This window comes from Oncorhynchus masou, chromosome 11 (assembly GCF_036934945.1).
Source record: "Oncorhynchus masou masou isolate Uvic2021 chromosome 11, UVic_Omas_1.1, whole genome shotgun sequence".
Classification (NCBI taxonomy): Eukaryota; Metazoa; Chordata; class Actinopteri; order Salmoniformes; family Salmonidae; genus Oncorhynchus; species Oncorhynchus masou.
Window position 1 is genome coordinate 44,466,799 of NC_088222.1, and position 20,034 is coordinate 44,486,832.

The window sequence follows — 20,034 nt, forward strand, 5'->3', positions numbered from 1 at the left end:
CAGTATAGCAATGGAACATTTAGAATGAATGTCTGGGTCGTGTCTCTGGCTCGCATGGACCTAAGAGATCCTTTTAATTCTCTATTTTGGTTAGGTTGGGGTGTGACTAGGGTGGGCAATCTAGTTTTCCTATTTCTTTGTTTGGCCTGGTATAGTTCCCAATCAGAGACAGCTGTCTATCATTGTCTCTGATTGGGGATCATACTTTGGCAGCCTTTTTCCCACCTTAGTTTGTGGGAACTTGATTTTGTATAGTTGCTGTGTGGTCGGCAGAACTTTACGTTCGTTTTGTATTATTATTTTTTTCAGTGTTCGTTTTAATAAAAGTAAGATGTTCGCCTACCACGCCGCACCTTGGTCCAATCCTTCAAACAATGAGCGTAACAGAAGATCCCACCACCAAATTACCGAGCAGCGTGGCCAGGAGGAGCAGGGATCCAGGGCCCGGGAGAAAAGGTGGTGGAGGACATCATGGACATGGGAGGAGGTTATGGCAGGGGACAAGATCCTGCCATGGAAGCAGGCAGAGACAGGGAAGGAGGATCAACGACGACTCCGGGGATCGCAACCACGACGCAAGCACGAGGGGCAGCCTCCCCCCAAAATTTGGGGGGGCACACGGAGTGGTTGGCAGAGCCAGGTTTCAGACCAGAGCCAACTCCCTGCACTCGCTTAAAGGAGCGTGTGACCGTTCAGGCACCATATTATGCGGTGATACGCACTGTGTCTCCAGTGCCCATTCACAGCCCGGTATGCTCGGTGCCATCTCCCCGCACATGCCATGAGAAAATTAGCATTCAGCCAGGACGGATTGTGCCAGCTCTACGCTCAAGGCCTCCAGTGCGCCTCCACAGCCCAGAATATCCTGTGCCAGCTCCACGCACCCGGCCTCCAGTGTGTCTCCCCAGCCTGGTACTCCCTGTCTGTGCCAGCTCCACGCACCCGGCCTCCAGTGCGTCACCCCAGCCTGGTAAGATGTGTGCCGGCTCCACGCACCAGGCTACCAGTGCGCCTCCGCAGTCCGGAGCCTCCTGTGAGGGTTCCCAGTCCGAAGCCTTCTGTGACGTTCTGCGGTCCGGATCCCCCATTGACGGTTCCCAGTCCGGAGCCTTCTGCGACGATCTACGGTCCCCGGCAACGATCTATTGTCCAGAGATCATGTGTGTTGTATATACTCCTGAGAACTAGTCATAAAGATATATATATATATATAGTGGGAGGAACAAGTATTTGATACACTGCCGATGTTGCAGGTTTTCCTACTTACAAAGCATGTAGAGGTCTGAAATGTTTTATCATAGGTACACTTCAACTGTGAGAAACGGAATCTAAAACAAAAATCCAGAATATCACATTGTGGGATTTTTAGGTAATTCATTTGCATTTTATTGCATGACATAAGTATTTGATACATCGGAAAAGCAGAACTAAATATTTGGTACAGAAACCTTTGTTTGCAATTACAGAGATCATACGTTTCCTGTAGTTCTTGACCAGGTTTGCACACACTGCAGCAGGACTTTTTGGCCCACTCCTCCATACAGACCTTCTCCAGATCCTTCAGGTTTAGGGGCTGTAAACTGGGCAACACTGACTTTCAGCTCCCTCCAAAGATGTTCTATTGGGTTCAGGTCTGGAGACAGGCTAGGCCACTCCAGGACATGGAGATGCTTCTTAAGGAGCACTCCTTAGTTGCCCTGGCTGTGTGTTCCGGGTCGTTGTCGGTGCAGTTGTCCTCTCCCTTTTTCAGAAAAGCATCCCCAAAGAATGATGTTTCCACCTCCATGCTTCACGGTTGGGATGGTGTTCTTGGGGTTGTACTCATCCTTCTTCTTCCTCCAAACACGGTGAGTGGAGTTTAGACCAAAAAGCTCTATTTTTGTCTCCTCCTCTGGATCATCCAGATGGTCACTGGCAAACTTCAGACAGGCCTGGACATGCGCTGACTTGAGCAGGGGGACCTTGCGTGCGCTACAGGATTTTAATCCATGACGGTGTAGTGTGTTACTAATGATTTTCTTTGAGACTGTGGTCCCAGCTCTCTTCAGGTCATTGACCAGGTCCTGCCGTGTAGTTCTGGGCTGAACCCGCACCTTCCTCATGATCATTGATGCCCCACGAGGTGAGATCTTGCATGGATCCCAAGACCGAGGGTGATTGACCGTCATCTTGAACTTCTTCCATTTTCTAATAATTGCACCAATAGTTGTTGCCTTCTCACCAAGCTGCTTGCCTATTGTCCTGTAGCCCATCCCAGCCTTGTGCAGGTCTACAATTTTATCCCTGATGTCCTTACACAGATCTCTGGTCTTGGCCATTGTGGAGATGTTGGAGTCTGTATGATTGAGTGTGTGGACAGGTGTCTTTTATACAGGTAAGGAGTTCAAACAGGTGCAGTTAATACAGGTAATGAGTGGAGAACAGGAGGGCTTCTTAAAGAAAAACAGGTTTGTCAGAGCTGGAATTCTTCCTGGTTGGCAGGTGATAAAATATGTATGTCATGCAATAAAATGCAAATAATTTCTTAAAATCATACAATTTTTGTTTTAGATTCCGTCTCTCACAGTTGAAGTGTACCTATGATAGAAATTACAGACTTCTACATGCTTTGTAAGTAGGAAAACCTGCCAAATCGGCAGTGCAACAAATACTCGTTTCGCCCACTGTGTATATACAGTGGGGCAAAAAAAATATTTAGTAGGCCACCAATTGTGCATGTTCTCCCACTTAAAAAGAAGAGAGAGGCCTGAAATTTTCATCATGGGTACACTTCAACTATGACAGACAAAATGAGAAAAAAAATCTAGAAAATCACATTGCAGGATTTTTTATGAATTTATTTGCAAATTATGGTGGAAAATAAGTATTTGGTCATGTACAAACAAGCAAGACTTCTGGCTTCCAACAGACCTGTAACTCCTTCTTTAAGAGGCTCCTCTGTCCTCCACTCGTTGCCTGTATTATTGCCACCTGTTTGAACTTGTTATCAGTATAAAAGACACCTGTCCACAACCTCAAACAGTCACACTCCAAACTCCACTATGATCAAGACCAAAGAGCAGTCAAAGGGCACCAGAAACAAATTTGTAGACCTGCACCAGGCTGTGAAGACTGAATCTGCAATAGGTAAGCAGCTTAGTTTGAAGAAATCAACTGCGGGAGCAATTATTAGGAAATGGAAGACATACAAGACCACTGATAATCTCCCTCGATCTGGGTCTCCACGCAAGATCTCACCCCGTGGGGTCAAAATGATCACAAGAACAGTGAGCAAAAATTCCAGAACCACACGGGGGGACCTAGTGAATGACCTGCAGAGAGCTGGGACCAAAGTAACAAAGCCTACCATCAGTAACACACTACGCCGCCAGGGACTCAAATCCTGCAGTGCCAGACGTGTCCCTCTGCTTAAGCCAGTACATATCCAGGCCCATCTGAAGTTTACTAGAGAGCATTTGGATGATCCAGAAGAGGATTGGGAGAATGTCATATGGTCAGATGAAACCAAAATAGAACTTTTTGGTAAAAACTCAACTCATCGTGTTTGGAGGACAAAGAATGCTGAGTTGCGTCCAAAGAACACCATACCTACTGTGAAGCATTGGGGTGGAAACATCATGCTTTGGGGCTGTTTTTCTGCAAAGGGACCAGGACGACTGGTCCGTGTAAAGGAAAGAATGAATGGGGCCATGTATCGTGAGATTTTGAGTGAAAACCTCCTTCCATCAGCAAGGGCATTGAAGAGGAAACGTGGCTGGGTCTTTCAGCATGACAATGATCCCAAACACACCGCCCGGGCAACGAAGGAGTAGCTTCGTAAGAAGCATTTCAAGGTCCTGGAGTGGCCTAGCCAGTCTCCAGATCTCAACTCCATAGAAAATCTTTGGAGGGAGTTGAAAGTCTGTGTTGCCCAGCAACAGCCCCAAAACATCACTGCTCCAGAGGAGGTCTGCATGGAGGAATGGGCCAAAATACCAGCAACAATGTGTGAAAAACTTGTGAAGACTTACAGAAAACGTTTGACCTCTGTCATTGCCAACAAAGGGTATATAACAAACCTTTTTTATTGACCAAATACTAATTTTCCACGATAATTTGCAAATAAATTCATAAAAAATCCTGCAATGTGATTTTCTGGATTTTTTTTCTCATTTTGTCTGTCATAGTTGAAGTGTACCTATGATGAAAATTACAGGCCTCTCTCATCTTTTTAAGTGGGCGAACTTGCACAATTGGTGGCTGACTAAATACCTTATATATATATATATATATATATATACAGTGCCTTGCGAAAGTATTCGGCCCCCTTGAACTTTGCGAACTTTTGCCACATTTCAGGCTTCAAACATAAAGATATAAAACTGTATTTTTTTGTGAAGAATCAACAACAAGTGGGACACAATCATGAAGTGGAACGACATTTAGTGTATATTTCAAACTTTTTTAACAAATCAAAAACTGAAAAATTGGGCATGATTTTAGTCCTTACTTGGACTAACTCTCCAACAACACCATCCATCCATGATGAGCCTGTCTTTCACTGAAGCCTATGAACACTTCAACCCCTGTCCTGCACTGAAGTCAAGCCTCTGGACACCTCAATTCATGCCTCATACCCTCATTCAATCACTGCTGTGATCCCTTCCCAAAACTGTAAGTAGCCCTCTCATTCACATTCCCCATTATATTATACAATAAATGTCTTTATTAAATGCTTTAGGTTAAAATAATTAGTCTTTGGTGATTTTTGAAACATGCTTTGTCATCTCTGTGCGGTCTGCGCCTATACCGGTGGTCTCCCATCCTCCTCAATTTTTCAAGTCAATAGCCTCTACTCTGTTATGGGTATGCTTGTCATCGGCAAGGAATCAGCAGTTTTATAAGATAAAAATAAACGTAATAGAGCTAAGCACAGGCAAATTCCTAAAAAAGTGGTTTAGTCTGCTTTCCAACAGACACTGGGAGACAAATTCACCTTTCAGCAAGACAATAACCTAAATATACACTATTGCTTACCAAGACACTATTGCCTACCATCTGCTTGAAAATCTTTAGCAGCACTTGAAAATGGATGTCTATCCAGGATCAAAAACCAACTTGACAGAGCTTGAAGAATTTTGAAAAGAATAATGTGCATATTTTTTTTTATTGGTAGTTAGTCTAGACAACTTTTTTTTGTCATTCTCATTCAGATATCATATTAACATGGCATAAGCCATGGCAAAATATGTATAATTTGAGGGATTTTTTTAAAGCTTTATTTAGACAGTTTAGTCTCATTGAGATACAAACTATTTGTCAAGAGACACCTGGTCCAACCAAGACAGCAGGAGGAGAGAATAATAATGTTTCAGAAAAATCAGATATAACAACTTACTGACATAGACACACCATAAACAAAATGTGACATACACACACACAGTACGTTACAATTACAGAAACATACAAGCATCATAGATACAAATCTATCATATGTACCACCGCATGAAGTCCTAATGACAATCAAATTCCTCAGTAACATGTGAATCAACCAAACTTTTAAACTCCAAGGAAATAAGATCTTGGAGTTTCAAGATCAGCTGGAGAGAATTCCAAGACCACGGAGCTGAGTAACTAAAACACTTTGTTCCCATGATCCGTTCTGATTTTAGGAACTGTTAAAAGTAAATAGGAGTGAGACCGTAACTTGTATTTATTTCCTGACCTAAAATAAAAGCAGTAGTTGTAGCTTTAAAAAATGGCTTTAAAACTGCAAAATATTATCTCCATCCCATGGTTAAATGGGTAGAATTGCAGGAAATTAGCTATAAAACTGCAAAAAAAAAAATTCTTCGTCCATGGAATCTGTAGAATAAGAGCTGCCGGAAAACATGTGTCGAGACAGCATTTGCCCCAGTACTTTTCAATCTGGTAGGCGCCGCCACACCACTCAAAGCTGCACCACTGAACGCGTTTATCAGACATATGCCACATTCAAAACAACTGGGAAATCTTTTTGAGCAGGTAACCAACTCTGAATTCCATGTCGGAAACTCTGACATCTTTCTAGCGCTCAGAATTTCCGACCTGAAGATCACTGACATCATGATGTGACCTTTTTTTTCCAGAGTTCCAAGTTGTCCTGAAAGCACCATTATTCATTAGTACACGTCATAGAAAAACTTTTGCAACGGAAAAGAAAGCAGGCGTTTCTTATTGGACAAGTTGACATAGCACCTCACCCAATTTCCTTTGCCTCTCTTTTGTCTAGTCTAGGAAAACCCTGTCCCTAGGATTTTAAGAAGTATCCCCCATGCTCGCTGCAACAGGTGGTTTCACAGTAGTCTTCTAGCTACAGCTTACAGGGCCTATAAACCACACCTCTCAACAACAATGTTTGGTTGCACCAGCACCTTGTTGCTTGCCTCTGCACTTGTTTTATTCTTGGCTCACGCTCCTCTTCAATCTGTGGAATAGTCGTCACAAAGGTTAACACGAGCTTCTATAGCCACAAACTCATAAACAACACCCATTCCTACAATTTGTATTCTTAAAATCTGATTTTAAACCTAGCCTTAACCCTAACATTAACCACACTGCTAACCTTATGCCTAACCCTAACCTTAAACTAATACCCCCAAAAACATTTTTGTGGCTGTGGAATCTGACTTTGTGGCTATAGAGAAAGAAGCTAGTGGAAACCAAGTGGAATCCTGCCGGAATCTGACTTTGTGGCTGTGTTATTTAGTGGAAACCCTTCTTTCCTGCCTGCCTCATGAAAGAGTGAACACAAATGTTCATGGCAAACAAGGTACTATATGTTTTAATAAAAGCAGTTTAGTCATCCTCTAAAACTATCTAGAATTAGCCAATCTATAGCTAGGTCACAAAACTACTAATGTTATATTTAGAGTAGCCTAGCTAGATAGCTAGCTAACTTCAGCTAGCTAGGTTGATGCAATCATGCAGCCAGCAGCTAATATTAATAATTTAGACTCACTGAATAAATGTATTTGGCACAGGATAAAGAACATGAAATTATCTGCTGCTGCTATCCAAGGCCAATGGATACTGAAGTGCCTGAAAAGGTTAGTCCGCCAGTTTGTTAGTCCATTAATGTTTGTTGGCATATTATTATATTTCCACTGCTGGTGATTATTCACAAATATTGGTGGCACAAATTACACTGTCATTAAAAGTTTTAAAAAATCAACAAATTCGCCACAGAGCAGTCAGCACAGATCATTTGAAAACATTTGTCCAACCATAACAAAGTGGATGGCTAATGCAGAAAGAGAGAATTGGTCGATTCTGGCACCACCATAACTTTCACAAATACGATAGGCAGCCATGGTGTCAGTCTTTTTCGACTAGCAGGTTAGGTTAGAATAGAGTGCAATGGAATGAGTGACATTCAATAAAATCTACTTCATTAAAATATTGGGATATTGTTTTCAATTAAAATGTTGATTTAATGATTGAATATATAGATTTAACAGGCAATCAGCTCCTACAGTGAGCGCCAGGGAACCAATCAGGACAACACAAGGTTGGTGGTATTATTACTTACACATAAAAAAATACTTTGCTACCAATTCTACTGTGTATAGTGTTAAATGTAACCCTGCCTCACATAAAGCTTCCAGAATGAATAATTGCAGAAGAGCACTGTAATGAGATGAACTAATAGTTTTCATGACATAAAATGTAAATACTTTTCTACACTGAAACATGTCTCTTTTTTATTTTTCAAAGTCAACTGCTTAACAGTGTGTGTGTGTGTGTGTGTATGTGTGTAAAGACTGAAATTACTATTTAAAAATACAATGTAACCATTCTTTGCATAACGCTCACCACTGCCATAGGAGTTCACTGAACCACAGAGTATGTTGTCCATTGAAGTTGTTCTCTGGCTCTTTTGATATCAGATTCATAATGAATCACAACAAGGTTTGTGGTAGTTTGAAAGTCTTTTTCAGCCTCAGGTCAGGAGCGTTTAGAATTCACATGACCCGACAACAAAATCCCCAGACCTATAGTCATAGCACAGATGAAAAGGGAAGCTATCTATACTAATAATAATAATACCTGACCAGGTCATGAGATCAGGAAAAACTCCAAGCCCCAGAAAAGACACATAGGCATTTTGCCACACATCTTTTGAACTCGTGGAGCCACTTCTGTGTAAAATTGCAGGATATTAACTTCAAAACAAACAAAAAATATCTCCGCCGTCAAGAGAGGGGCCACTAAAATGATTTGCTGTGAGGTAGACGATCCAAAGGCCTTCACAAGACCCTGAATGACCAGGCCTGTGTTGATCCAGCTTTGCACAATCACATGGATTCTGTTTACATATGTCTAATGGTTAACCCTATATTGATTCTGCTTACTACTTCTAAGAAAACAGTATAGATACTGGAAAATTCTCAAGGTACTGGAAAATGTTCAATAGTCAGCGGCACCACCAACCAAATCTCACTTAGGGCCCCCAAAAGGCTAGAGTTGGCCCTGCGTAATCAACAGGTGTAACAAATGGACTGGGTGGGGGGCGAATTTGACCGTGTCAATAGGATTTGAGGGTTGTGGGTTGTGAAAAACAAATTACAAAATAAATATTACAAATAATATTTTTTGGGGAAATTATACCACCAGCCAAAACAGCACTTTTGAGACTGGAAGTGCAAGGGAGCATGAGCATGTGCAAAGGTAAAGTCCTATCTGTGCACATGCCTGTATAGGGGCTTCTTCCATCATAAGCACCTTAGTTGCATCATAAGCACAGCCAACATTTAGAATCGTATCATTTAACCAGACATAAACCACTCTTATTTTACTTTAAATTGGCAAAGCAACGTTGGACTCATAGTTAATACAACTTTTTATAGTGAGTGTAAGAATAATGAGAAAGTGTTTTACCTGAGAAAGACGTTTTCGCCTTGCCTGACGGTAATATTGTCCATCACTTTACTATCGGTTTGGGATTCCCCTTGACTGTGGACAGGCAAACCTGCGGGGACAAGAAACAGCAGTCTGAAAGACAGAACCACCAGGCACTTCCAAGACACGGTAAAGTATCCACAAATACCCATCTTCGGTTTATAAATCCCACTGCTTGTCGAGACAATGCTTCCGTTGTTTTAAAAGGCAAATGCGTATAGCGGTCCTGTGGAGCGAGCGCGGGTTAGTTAATAGCCTACTGTTCATCTGTTAATCCAAATATGTTTTCCAGGTACAGTATAGTCTATGCAAGAGGGTAGCTATCCTTACTGCGCACTCCAAAATATATTTTCAGCCTGTTCCATTCTGTTCCGCAGCTCGCATGGAAATGTTTACTTTTCCTTTCCGAATGGTCCAAATGCTTGTATTGATGATGACATTGCGCAATTTCACGTTCATGGAAAATTAACGGTTGCGGTTAAAACAGGTATTTCGGTTGAGATGACGTGATAAAACTTAAACAAACCACTGGTGCCAAATCCGAAGAAGAGAGCACAAACAACAACACACATGATTGATTATCTCTTGTGATTGACTCTATACAATATAGTTTTAGTGATCTCCACCATCCCTTCAGCACTTGGGGTTTGTTGCACATTTCAAATAGGCAGGGATAGCAGCACTAATATTCTTTTTTATTTTCACTCAAAACCAAAAACGAGTATCAGGTTCATTGAATCGATTATTTTCCCCAATCTTTACAAGTATGCACCACCAATTTGAGTTTGTTGCTAAACACCCTCACAGTAAGAACTCTGGAGGGAGGGTGGGGGGGGGGGGGGTTGTTGTCATGGTAGCAGGGACCTTGGTGAATAGCTCTGTACAGGTGTGTGGACATTACTGTTAATCAAGGATGCAATTGTAAACGTGGATCAACTGTGTGTGTTTTGATGCAGATGCTATAGACTAGACCTACAGATAGACTATATTGTTCAAACCTTGAATCGGGGAAGTTGAAGTGAAATTGCTGGGTATGACTCAACTGTTTCGGTGGTGTGGATGAAGGCATGCAGACTAAATATACTGCCCATGACTCATAACATGTATTTTCACATCCCTGGCTATTACATTTGTGTCAATCATCTAATAGCAGTGCATTTATATTCTTACCCCTTCTCCCCAATTGGTAGTTACAGTCTTGTCCCATCGCTGAAACTCCTGTACGGACTTGGGAGAGGTGAAGGTCGAGAGTCATGCATTCTCAGAAACACAACAATGCCAAGTCACACTGCTTCTTGACACACTGCTCACTTATCCCTGAAGCCAGCCGCACCAATGTGTCGGAGGAAACACTGTATAACTGGCAACCGTGTCAGCATGCAGGCGGACGGCCCGCCACGGAAGTCATTAGAGCGCGATGGGACAAGGACATCCCGTCCGGCCAAACCCTTCCCTAACCCGGACGATGCTGGGGCCAATTGTGCGTCGCCTCATGGGTCTCCCAATCGCAGCCGGCTTCGACACAGCCCGGGATCGACCCCGGATCTGTAGTGATGCCTCAAGCACTGCAGTGCCTTAGACCGCTGCACAACTCGGGAGGCCTAATAGCAGGGCATTTATATAGCCTAAGCTCGCCATCATTCCAGGAGTTCCATTATTGATTCCTAAAAATCATTTGTGCAGCCAAAGTTTAAATGAGTGTGAAGGGTAGGTCCCTAAAAATGTGCAGTTCAACGGCAGTTATTTAGTGGAAGACTCTCCTATACACATTAAGCCCATCTTTTAAGGAGGGCCAAATGAAATTATAGGCAGTCGTTATTAAAAGTATGGAACAGGAAACACTTTTTTTATAGTAGAAATGCAGTTACAACCTCCATTTTTGACCCTGTGTCTGTCAATCACAATGACGCAATCACAGAATGAGATTCTATTTATATGGACCCAACCACCAATCAGGGAACAGAAACACATCCACATAGTTGAACAATTACTGTAGCAGGTATGCAATGAGCAATTACCACTGGGTGGATAGTTTGCTTTTGTACATTATCAATTCCATTCAACAACTAACTACTTGCTCAATGTCTTTCTTTATGCATTATTAAACAAACAAATAGGCTTCATATAGTTTTAGCACCTAAAGTAAAGGCATACACGATTGCAACTTTCTTACCGTATTTATTGCTGATATCAGTCCTATGAGTCAGTAAAAATATTTATTTTCAGCCATTTTATAAAAGCTGGGTGTGCTTGATTATGTTTATAAGCCAAAATGTTCCCTGAAGTAGAAATTATCCTTTGTGATACACGCAAACATATTTACCACATACAAGATATGTCATCGGAGCCATTGAAACTCAGTGAACAATAGATTGCAATTTGCTTAATCGAGCCTATTTTAGGTCCTCAACAAAAGGCACGCATATACACAGTCTGTCACAGTTCATGTAAAGTAATTTATGTGGCAGCTAAGTGTATGTCAGTCTGTACTTCTGTCTGGGCCAGTCATAAAAGGGGAAGGTCCTCCATGGTCATTAGCCCGGCTGATGATGCTTATTTTTGTTCAGTGTAATTACATCCCATTAGATCTTTTGAAAAGCCAATACAGTACATTTTAATGTTTTATTGAGTTTTCCCATAGTGTGGAATACCTGGAAATGCTTTTGGAGCGTCCGGAAAGGTGCGCGACCGCAATATGCTCGTCTAGAGTTTTGAGTTCCAGGAAAAAAACTATAATTAGGAGTAAGCAAACAAGACGTGAAAAACGTCCAGAGAGGCGTCAGTCACCAAAAGGAGTCTGTTGAAGAAGACGGTGGTTATGGCTTTGGAGAGGGACTCCAAGTGGCTCGGGATTCGGAATGTGATGGTGTGCCCCCGCCCCACAGGGATGAGTCATCTCCCAGATCTCAATCATAGGAGGGGCTCAAGAAATCGACAAGAGAGAAGGCCCTATAGCTCAAGGTGGCCGGTGGACATGTTGGAAGTGGAAGAGACCATTAGTTTCTAATAAAAAGATTGATACCGATGAACCCCTCTTTATCACCCCTTGGTAATGTCTCCCTGACTGGAAGGCAAGGCAGATTACGGAAGGCAGATTAAGTGCACTTTGCAGTGACACTATATTCAGCCATCACAGTGTGGGGGCAGTAAAGGTATTGGGCAGTATGAGCACCAACTCGTTTTGAGAGATGAACATGCGTTCTACCTGACCACAGGTTAGGCGGGAGTTACATGTATTTTCTAAAGTGTTTTCGTTTGAATCTGTCTCTGCGAGAGAGTTGTGTGGGAAGAGAGAATAGCTGCACTCTGTACAGTATATCGTTCTATAGGGAGCATATCTCTTGAAACACTCAATACCGCAGTGCTGCATGTCTCGAGCATGGGCAGTCAAGCAAGCATCATCACCACAAAAAAAGAAATATGTAGCCTGTAACTGTTTTGAATCTATTCACATGCAGTTGCCAACGCGCTGATAAGAAAATTGAATTTATTGCTGTATCTTTAATCGAGTCTAAGGCTGCATTTACACAGGCTGCCCGATTCTGATATTCTCTAATTGGTATTTTGACTAATCACATCAGATCATTTTCAGATCAGCTCTTTTTCAGAGCTGATCTGATTGGTCAAAAGACAAATGAGAGAAAAAAAGATAAGAATTGCGCTGCCTGTGTAAACGCAGCCTTAGAGGCAATAGGAGATTTATACTGGGACTATTAGGGGAGAACCAGATTAATGAGAATTGTGAGGATGTGTGTGTGTGTGTGATTATTTTACCTCAGCACTTTTGAGGGTGAGCGACATCCAGCGACACAACAGCTGCTCCGCTTCGAAGGTTTGTTTCCCTCGACGATTGCACTTTAATAAACACGTTTTGCTGTTCTAAGGGCTTTTGCAGTAGATCATTGTAAAAGTGTCCACTTGAGACGGGACTGTGCACATGGCTATTCGTTATGGGGTTCTATTCTCATGGACATAATACCATCTTCTTGGACGAGATTTCCCTCTGGAGGGAGAAAGCTGCTCTCTGTCACTAATAATGTACCATCATGAACCCATAATGATATATAAACTTTAGCTGCTTTCACGCCTAGTTCATTTCACTCTGACTGTCAAAGACACAGAAACACACAGTTTGGTGAGGTTTTGTTAGAACTTAATTTTGTGAGTTAAAATACATTTTCCAACAGTAGGGCACTGTTTGTCATCATTCTTGTTCATGCAGATGGAGTCATGGTCAGCTAACTCATAACATGTGTAGTAGGCCTTATATAGGCGTCTCCAATGAATATGGAGCACAGTCATAAGGCATCTAAAAATATCTCTTTCACAGTTTATAAAGTAGAAAAGTGTATGTGCAGCGCAGGGCCATCTGGTTCACTGTGTTTCCCTTTTATAATATAATAATAATATATCCCATTTAGCAGACGCTTTTGTCCAAAGCGACTTACAAGTCGGCTGGGGCCACTACTTTTACATATGGGTGGCCCCAGTGGGAATCGAACCCACGACGCTTGGCGTTGCAAGCGCCATGCTCTACCGACTGAGCCACACAGGACTCAATTCCCCGACTTTGATTCGTCAATCATCTTTAATGTGCTTTTGATTGAATGCTGTTACATAGCTCCTTTGCTGTTTCATTCTGTATCTGTAATAATAACACAGTGGGTTTATGAAAGTGTTCCAAATGATCTCACTCGGTAGTCTGAGAAGTCAGAAGGAAAAAAGAAAACATAAGTCAGTCCAGAAGTTAACCCTTTCACAGAACCAACCTTGACACTTTCACAGAACCAACCATAAGCCTTTCACAGAAAACACAGCTGATTTCATCTGAACTGAACTGATCTGAAGTAAAACGGCTGAGTACACCGTTTATGAAAGACAGAGGCGTAAGTATGGACCGCTTTACTGGTCAGTTGATAAGACCTCAACATCAAATATGAGGTGGCTGTTGCTTAAGCCCACCACCACAGTTATTTTTCTACCTTCTTGCTAAGAATACCATAACCCTTCATTAAGCTCTAAACCAATGCGTGTCGACATTTTCCTCTTCTTTATCTCACCTCTTCTGCAATATTACTTATAATTACCCACTTGTCATATTTATCCTTTTTTAACCTCAATGTGATGAGACCCAACTCAGAGCATTTTGTATTATTCTGTTCATACATCCGAGACACTCCATTTTATTTTTTTATTTCTTTATTTCACTTTTATTTAACCAGGTAAGCTAGTTGAGAACAAGTTCTCATTTACAACTGCGACCTGGCCAAGATAAAGCAAAGCAGTGTGATACAAACAACACAGAGTTACACATGGAATAAACAAGCGTACAGTCAATAACACAATAGAAAAAAAGTATATATACAGTGTGTGCAAATGGCGTGAGGAGGTAGGCAATAAATAGGCCATAGTAGCGAAGTAATTACAATTTAGCAGATTAACACTGGAGTGATAAATGAGCAGATGATGTGCAAGTGAATTCATTCAGTATGATATCTTAGGTTTGATATGGTTACATAAGACAGATGGTTACTTAGGAGGGTGGTCGGTCGAGGTTGATGGGTGGGCGTATAACGTGAATGTCTAGCAACACAAAGGCTGCGAGTTTCTTCACAGACAACTTTAGGATTTTAGCTAAATAGCAACTTTTCAACTACTTACACATTTAGCAACTACTTAACTACTTAGCATGTTAGCTAACCCTAACCTTAACTAATTTAGCGAGCCCTTTGCCTAACCCTAACCGTAACCCTTTTAGCTAACCCATCCCCTAACCCTACCCTTAACCCTTTAACTTAACCCTAACCTCTAACTCTAACTCCTAGCCTAGCTAACTTTAGCAAGCTAGCTAACGTTAGCAACCTAGTCACCTACCTAGAATTTGTAAATATCATACGTTTTGCAAATTTGTAACATATTGTATGTTTTGCAAATTTGTAACATGTAGTACAAATTGTAATTCATAACATATTATACAAAATGGGTGATGGACATCCACAAATGAATATATGCCATACGAAACATAACATATCATACTAAATGGAGTGTCTTGGATTTATGTACAGAATAATACAAAACGTTCTGAGACCAGGTTGAAAGACCTTAATCACCATGGAAACCCCGCCAATGTAGAGGGTGCAAGTGTTGTGCTGTAATGAGCCTGTTCCTATTGAATTCACAGCATCCACAGACGTGTTAGCTATGCTTCCAGTACAAAAAAAAAAAATTGCTGTTTTTGTGTTCTCTCTCTCTCTCTCTCTCTCTCTCTCTCTCTCTCTCTCTCTCTCTCTCTCTCTCTCTCTCTCTCAATGTGACTAGTAATTATGGGGTTTCATTTGCACTCGCCTTACTGAAGGGATGCTGCCTGCCTCCCTGCTCTAGCCTGTAAGTGCTTCAGTGAAATGCGAAAGGAAGTACAAAGTCATTAAGACCAAGGGATTGTAGGAAAGGGCTTGTTATGGAGAGGAACACAATGGGAAATTGTATACTGCTTGATCTCTGAATCTCCTATGTATACATCACCGTAGATATCTCAGCATACAGTACCAATTATGTTTTTTATCCTTTACAACACTCCAAAGGTTTGTCGAGAAATGTCACACCACGCTCTGTGAAGGGGAAAACACACAACAACAAAAAACCTCACCTTGGCTTCTAGCAAACTACCCTGCCAGACAGAAGCGACATTCACATGCTTGTTATTTTCCCTTATCTCGTTGATAGTAACTCCTGTGTTCAGAGGTTGGTTGCGATGTGCAAGAACAGACACAATGATTGGCAGCCACCAGTACTGTGAAAACACACACATCGGCACGAGTCGACACCTGCCTTAACAACACATTTGCATTCAGCACTGAAAAGCATAGATAGACACAGTACATGCGGGGGGGGGGTGATGACAACCAAGGAACTTGGTGTGTAATTAATATTTTTCCCAGTGCAAAATAAAGATAAGGACTCCATTAAGCCCTTAAAACATTCCGAGATAATGGATTTTTTTGGGCAGTTGACGGAGCGGCTCATGTGGGACAGGTGGGATTTACTCCTGGGCTCCGTCGGCGCAGCGACAGCAGCCAGCAGCCAGCGCCAAGACAACTAGTGCAGGATTCCGCCACCGGAGAAGAAGTCAGAGGCATTTGATGCACCGTTGGCACCAAAGGCAAATTAGATTATGGAGAGGGGGAATGGAATTTATTATTTCGCTGACAGATTTACAGATAACCGCTGCATAGAATACAGGCAAAAGGGCTGTAAAACCCATCATCTGTGGAGTGAATTACACACCGCTTGGAACAACTTGTTTGGTTTAGGAAATCCACACAACCCCCTTTGATTTACCTGCTTCCCACATCCCTCTTCAATTTTCTCACTGGCTTGCCTTCTCTTTTTCTCTCTCTCTCTTACTCGCTTGCTCTTTCTCGCTTTCTTTTTTTCTCTCTTTCCAAGGGTGAACAGAAAAGATGGTGGTATTTGTCACTGCCTTGACTCAAGGCTCTAGTAGTCTTTCATCTGTTGGTTAATCCATGATCATTACCATCATCTGCAACCTTTGATCTTCTCTGTGGCCACAATAGGATCATGTATATGCCAGGCCTATGTTTTGACTGCTGCAAAGTACATTTCTCAATCGGGTGAAATAGGGAAATCTGAATATGACTGGATGGATATTACTATCTAAGACCACTGGTCGTCCTATACTCCCTTAGCAATAACACGGAGGGGTCACACATAGCTGCCCTGCCAATGCAGTAGTAAAGCTGTCAGAACTATTTATTTCACCTTGGGAAATCTGAGACAACCAATAATAACACTAAATGTAATGTCAGCGGGCCATCCATTTGGAAATGATTAAAATCACATTTTTCCCCACTTCCGTTGATCTTTTCTATCTGTCTGGGGTAGTGGGAGTGGCCAATGGTGTGGTTTTAAAGGGCGTCCTCTTGGCTGCAGATAGAATATTTTGATGTATTAAGCCACATTTCCTGCAATTCAACAGATTTGCCATGTCAGAATAATAGTAGAGAGAATTATTTATTTAATATTTTTTATTTGAACCTTTATTTAACTAGGCAAGTCAGTTAAGAACATATTCTTATTTTCAATGACAGCTTAGGAAAAGTGGGTAAACTGCCTGTTCAGGGGCAGAATGACAGATTTGTACCTTGTAAGCTCAGGGGTTTGAACTTGCAACCTTCCGGTTACTAGTTCAACACTCTAACCACTAGGCTACCCTGCCGCTCCTTTCATCACATTCCCAGTGGGTCAGAAGTTTACATACTCAATTAGTATTTGGTAGCATTTCCTTTAAATTGTTTAACTTGGGTCAAACGTTTCAGGTAGCCTCCCACAAGCTTCCCACAATAAGTTGGGTGAATTTTGGCCCATTCATACTGACAGAGCTGGTGAAACTGAGTCAGGTTTGTAGGCCTCCTTGCTCACGCACACTTTTTCAGGTCTGCCCACAAATTTTCTATGGGATTTAGGTCAGGGCTTTGTGATGGCCACTCCAATACCTTGACTTTGTTGTCCTTAAGCCATTTTGCCACAACTTTGGAAGTATGCTTGGTGTCATTGTCCACTTGGAAGCTCATTTGCAACCAAGCTTTAACTTCCTGACTGATGTCTTGAGATGTTGCTTCAATATATCCACGTCAATTTTCCTACCTCATGATGCCTATCTATTTTGTGAAGTGCACCAGTCCCTCCTGCAGCAAAGCACCCCCACAACATGATGCTGCCACCCTCGTGCTTCACGTACAATCTTTCTTCCCATGTGCAGTTGCAAACCGTAGTCTGGCTTTTTTATGGCGGTTTTGGAGCAGTGGCTTCTTCTTTGCTGAGCGGCCTTTCAGGTTATGTCGATATAGGACTCGTTTTACTGTGGATATAGATACTTTTGTACCTGTTTCATCCAGCATCTCCACAAGGTGCTTTGCTGTTGTTCTGGGATTGATTTGCACTTTTCGCACCAAAGTACATTCATCTCTAGGAGACAGAACGCGTCTCCTTCCTGAGCGGTATGACGGCTGTGTGGTCCCATGGTGTTTATACTTGCGTAGTATTGTTTGTACAGATGAACTTGGTACCTTCAGGCATTTGGAAATTGCTACCAAGGATACACTTGACTTGTGGATGCCTACAACCTTCTTTCTGAGGTCTTGGATGATTTCTTTTGATTTTCCTATGATGTCAAGCAAAGAGGCAGTTTGAAGGTAGGCCTTGAAATACATCCACAGGTACACCTCCAATTGACTCAAATTATGTCAATTAGCCTATCAGAAGCTTCTAAAGCCATGACATAATTTTCTGGAATCAGAAGCTTCTAAAGCCATGACATAATTTTCTGGAATTTTCTGAGCTGTTTGAAGGCACAGTCAACTTAGTGTATGTAAACTTCTGACCCACTGGAATTGTGATACAGTTAATTATACATGAAATAATCCCTCTGTAAACAATTGTTGGAAAAATGACTTGTCATGCACAAAGTAGATGTTCTAACCGACATGCCAAAACTATAGTTTGTTAACATTACATTTGTGGAGTGGATGAAAAACTAGTTTTAATGACTCCAACCTAAGTGTATGTAAACTTCAGACTTCAACTGTATATTGCTCCATTATCTGTTCTACATATTTTATATCTGGTTGTAGTCATTTAAGTTTACACTGAAAATGTTTTATCATCCCAATAAAGCTAATTATTATTATTATTTGTATTTGTTTTTAATTGCAGTGCTTTATTTAAGGAACATAAGGGAAATATGACTTAGTAAATTAGATTTTATGTTGACCTTGTCTACTGTATCATAAAGTATTTACTGTACAATGAGAGCTATTGTATGTTGATGGCCTTAATCTTATGATTTGATCTATTATTCATAATATCGCTGACGTGCATTATGTCTAATGCACGTCAGCATAACAGCAAGACAACTTCATGAGCTGCTACCCGTTCATTATTCATGGTTTTAATGAGGAATAATCCATTCAATCTAAGACAATTTGACCTATAACTCTTGTTCAAGTAAATTGAGAAGTTTTAATTTGGTGCATTTTTATTCTGCCCTGATATTTAGCATTGGTAGCTTAAATATCAAACATAGCCACTCAAAGATGTAAAATGCCAAATTGGGTGGTCTAGCTAATCAACAAAACAATGGTAGTGATATAATGATCAAAATCATAGCTGTTTACGTGGTTCATTATGACTATACTGTAATGGAATGAGGTCTCCACACACACGCAGGCGCAATGCACACAGTCATATAATTAGGCTAAGCATGCTCTGATGAAGGCCTTGCGACCGAAAGCTTAGCCTAATAAAATGAAATGTGTGCCGTGATCCTGAGTACGCGGACACTTCATTCCATTACAGTATTGCTCGTCAACTCCTGCGCCTCAGCTACAGTCGGATGTGTGACAGATTATTCTACATCATTTCATTATGACTGTACTACAATACATTCAGTTGATTGAAATTCAAATTTTCCCACTTCATCAAGGACTTTATATTAAAACAAATTGCTTCAAATGGATTGTGAAACCACAAGTAAGTTGTGTATTAATGCAATCCAGTTCATTAACATGCCAATTCAACAACAAGTGAAAAGGTTGTTTTTCAGTGCGGCAGTGAGATAACGTACTGTATCTTGGAGCGCTTCTTTCAAAAGCTGTGCTTACGTTGTTCGAAGCGTCCCATCTACCTCTTGGATATACATTTGTCTCTCACAAGGTGCATTTAAATCCCACTCTCATTCATCCCTTCTTAGCCTCTGTCCATTTTAGTTACTGCCATTTTGCCATTTTCTACAGCTCCACTCCCCAGGCTGAACAGACTCATTCAGCTCCTACAGTAGTGTGGGTACAAAAAAAATAAACACATTTTGTCACCATCCATATATCCCATCATTAAGTTCCATTTGCCATCTCTCCCAAAGAAAGTGGACCTTTCTCAGAAAGAGAAAGCAAAGAGCTGAAACGTGCAAATCCTGTTGCTACAGAATTATTTTACTATTACAATATAGGTGAAATTAAGATCCTATAACTACTATACATAGTAGTTTCTCTTAAAATGCCAGGTATGAAATTGCCAGCTCACGTTTTCCCTAGTAGGTCT

General features: G+C 41.4%; 1 protein-coding gene across 5 annotated transcripts in view; it reads right to left on the reverse strand.

Annotated features, from left to right (window-relative positions):
* LOC135548732 (opioid-binding protein/cell adhesion molecule-like) overlaps nucleotides 1-20,034 on the reverse strand; it is a 582,577-nt gene that overhangs the window by 219,171 nt on the left and 343,372 nt on the right. Inside the window, exons 1-2 of one of the 5 annotated variants that reach the window (XM_064978606.1) lie at nucleotides 9,250-9,342; nucleotides 8,899-8,989 (exon numbers count right to left, since the gene is read on the reverse strand). In XM_064978606.1, the coding sequence (XP_064834678.1) occupies nucleotides 8,899-8,942 (44 nt within the window). In that variant the 5' untranslated portion in view covers nucleotides 8,943-8,989; nucleotides 9,250-9,342. Of the gene's footprint in view, nucleotides 1-8,898; nucleotides 9,343-20,034 lie in introns of those variants that run through there. The other 4 variants (XM_064978603.1, XM_064978602.1, XM_064978605.1 and 1 more) reach the window with 4 other exon arrangements.